The following is a 3,252-nucleotide window of genomic DNA, read 5'->3' on the forward strand; positions in this document are numbered from 1 at the left end:
CAAATCATGACAAAAATACAGGTTATTTGTGATCAGAACTTTTAATGAAATTTCACATAAAAATGTACAAATAATTATTGCTGTAGGAAAATTTGCAAGGATCAAGAGGTTAACAGAATCCTGCTAGGATAATCTCAAATTTTGATAGGTCATGGAAACTTGACATTGGAATGATAAAGATAACAGTTCTTTTGCGTTGAGTAGATAACATAATTCAAACATAGTGCAGATGATCTATCCCTCCAATCCAATGGCATTCATAAAAAATACTCTCAGTATGAAATGGCAGTTCAACACAGAAAATGGAATAATTATATTACCTAAACTTAACTATCCTCTGTAAGCTTATAAAAAACTAATGACGTTTAAACAGCTTCAGGACAAATTTACTGAATAGTCCTACAATCAACATTTGAATACTTTCACCAGCAGAGTGGTCCTGTTCAATTTGTAAATGTTCCAACGATTGTGAGAGGGCCCATAAAAAGGTAATGCTTTCAAATTAATCTGGACCTGGATTTAGGTGTTTACAATTTGAACAGAGGACCCCTGTGCATTGTGGAGACTTCAGTCGCCACACATTGGTTGTAAGGTGGACAATATATAATGAACATTTAGTTTTAAATGCTGAAGGCATCAGAACAGCACAAAACAAGATTCAATAAGAGATAAAATAAATTAAAATAATTACATCAAGTCTTGGTCTTCACTTGAAAGCTTTTTCATGAAGATATGTTCTAATTTTTTGGAGTAATTCTTTTTTGACTGTATCTGGTACCAGAGCTAGAAAACAAGAAAATATAAGGAAGCATAAGTTTGAAGCAGTAATATGGTTGTATAAAGCAAATGAAAATTGATTAATTTGAAAATTATTCAAGTTGATGAGAGTCCAGTTACCTCTTCCTTTAGGAGTGACATCTTCTACAATTTCATCAACTGTGACATTGTGAATGCCTCGTTCCCTAATGGTATCTCTACACAGAACTCTCAGTTCATCACGCCAACCGCACTCAATCAACCTCCGACGCAGCAGTTCCTTGAACCTGAAACACCATAAGCCATGGATATAAATTGTTCAATAAAACATGCTGCTTGAAACAGTGAAAGACCTATCGGTTGAATTAAAACAGTAGATGTAAGGGAAAGGGGGAAATTACATACTTTTCCTTGTCACCTTCTATGGTGAGATGCTGATTGACAGCTCTCTTACTGTTAACTTTCTTCTCCTTGCCATCGTGGTTTTGATGATCAAGACTAGGAGGGAGAGATAAATGTTTGAGTATTTGTTGGAAAAAAATGCAATTGTTATTTTCTTGTACTAGTGCAGCACTGAAAGCCAGTACCGAAACCACATTATTAAAACAATAATAATAATAACTACCTAGCTTCAATTGCCTTCCGCCTTTCAGAATACCGAGACATTGGAGTGTTTTAAGCGCAAAGATAAAACACGGGCCTCGACTATTTCACTACGACAATCAGAAATTCACACGGTTCTCCACAGGTTATGGTTTGTCGGCAGCCACAATAATCAAGAATCAAGATAAAAACAGGTTAGGAGAAAAGACATGGAGCTGACATGAGCGTGAAGCGGTGTGTGAATTTCTCATACGTTACAAACTACGCTACGGAAAACAAAACTAACGAGTTGTCGTTGTCGATTCTCATCCTCAGTGCAGGCAGTTCCCAAAATGTCACCCTGCCATGAGTTCGTCGATACACTCAAAAATTAGATACTTAACCCGTTCAGCAACTTAACTCGCGTAACTCCGATAGCATTGTGTTCGCATGTCGTGCATTATGGTCCAGGGTTCAAGTTGCTCGCCCGGAGAGGCCAATGTTACGTGAGTGTTGCTAGCAGAAGATTCTTTTGACATGTTGAGGTTATAAATGTCTTTCGGGTGTACCCTTCGGATGAGCAGGTTCTTTATTAGCGAGTTTGCCAACAGGGTATCGTTTGGCACTGGGGGAAATGCAAAACACTCCGTGCATCAGAAGTGTTGTCACAACTTCATTCTTAACAAGCAGTCTATCTGACTTTATTCTAAGCGTGTGTAGTGACATTTCTCCAACTCTTTTATTATTTCTGTTCAAATTGCATGCCTATCAGAAAATTGCACTTCTGCTGTCTCGACAGCAAATATTTGCATCCACTATTTTTGTAGTGGATAGTATTTTAGCAGAAGGCCACAGCTGCATAGCCGACACATCTCCAATGCCCCCCTCTCCCCCCTCCCTTTATGTGGAGTCCCCCACCTCACCCCCTCGCCCGGAGACTATGACGAACTGAGAACTGGCCAAGCATGTGTACAGAAGGAGTACAAAATTGTAGACGAAACTAGACGAAACAACACTTTGAACCCCGTAGATAAGCCAATGGTTTAACAGGTAAACACTTGTAAGTCTGCAACTTGCAGTTGAACACTTTGCAAGTATTCAACTTGGAGTTGCACACCTAAAAATTGTTCATCGGTTGACCGTTGGACTATGCTTCTTGGTTTATCAGTGCAATAACCTCAACAATAGCCTTCTCCCACTGTTTGTTTTTCTTGTATTTTTTTTTTTTTAGTACTATGAGCACTAATCGTCTTCTTGCCTTTTGGTTTTATTGCAGCAGGGGTTGACTGCCGCGGATTTCTTCCAGTGGGCCAAATATAGTCCCCACACGCCCGCAGGAGCGCTGCACTCAGCACTAACCCGGAAGTAAAGGTAAGGATCTTCGTTTGTTGTGTGATTTGTAGCGTCTATGTGCATGACTGCCCCCCCCCCCTGTTTTATCGCCTTTATGTGTCGTTACTCGGATGCGCCTATCAGCTTGCAAGCGTGGCCCATGGACCACGCGGGCTCGTGTTTCAACGACCCTCTGCTGTCTCTCTCTTTCTCTCGGTTCCAAGAACAACGAGCTATTTATGAGTTTATCTACTCTCTCACGTGTGCGTGCAATGCGTGCATGTGTGTGTGAGTGTGCGTGAGTGCTTCGTTTCTTTTATGTGTGTGACAGTCCCCTTGCCCTGTTGCACACGGCCCTCCCCGGCCCCGGCCCTCCCCCTCCCCTCTCTCACTCATCTGTTCTCTCCTCCTTTCGCTCTTTCTCTCTCCTTCTCCTCTCCTGACCCCTTTTGCTCATGGTCTCTACGAGGCGCACGCAGCGTGCTATCTGATAGGGTCAGTGGTGAAGACAGCCCGTGCAGGGGAACAGTGAGCTAGCCGGTAGTATTTGAACCCCGTGCCTCATCCTCATCTCATCTCTCC

General features: G+C 41.8%; 1 protein-coding gene across 1 annotated transcript; it reads right to left on the reverse strand.

Annotated features, from left to right (window-relative positions):
* Positions 1-22: 22 nt before the first annotated feature.
* Positions 23-1,572, reverse strand: LOC113213695 (transcription and mRNA export factor ENY2-like). The gene is made up of 4 exons (XM_026432829.2): positions 1,382-1,572; positions 1,162-1,254; positions 898-1,043; positions 23-783 (listed from the first exon to the last, which is right to left on the reverse strand). Exons 1-4 carry the CDS (start codon positions 1,420-1,422, stop codon positions 707-709), a joined length of 357 nt encoding a protein of 118 aa, XP_026288614.1. The 5' UTR covers positions 1,423-1,572; the 3' UTR covers positions 23-706.
* Between the last annotated feature and the right edge of the window lie 1,680 nt (positions 1,573-3,252).

This window comes from Frankliniella occidentalis, unplaced genomic scaffold (assembly GCF_000697945.3).
Source record: "Frankliniella occidentalis isolate FOCC.00 unplaced genomic scaffold, Focc_3.1 Scaffold37, whole genome shotgun sequence".
Taxonomy (NCBI): domain Eukaryota; kingdom Metazoa; phylum Arthropoda; class Insecta; order Thysanoptera; family Thripidae; genus Frankliniella; species Frankliniella occidentalis.

Bases quoted from the DNA above. Each gene is read 5' to 3' on its own strand.
- LOC113213695 (XM_026432829.2), bottom strand. From the start codon at position 1,422: ATGTCTCGGTATTCTGAAAGGCGGAAGGCAATTGAAGCTAG. The intron at 1,044-1,161 runs GTATGTAATTTC...ATGGTGTTTCAG, and splicing joins ATAGAAGGTGACAAGGAAAA to GTTCAAGGAACTGCTGCGTC. The intron at 784-897 runs GTAACTGGACTC...CTTGTTTTCTAG, and splicing joins TGTCACTCCTAAAGGAAGAG to CTCTGGTACCAGATACAGTC.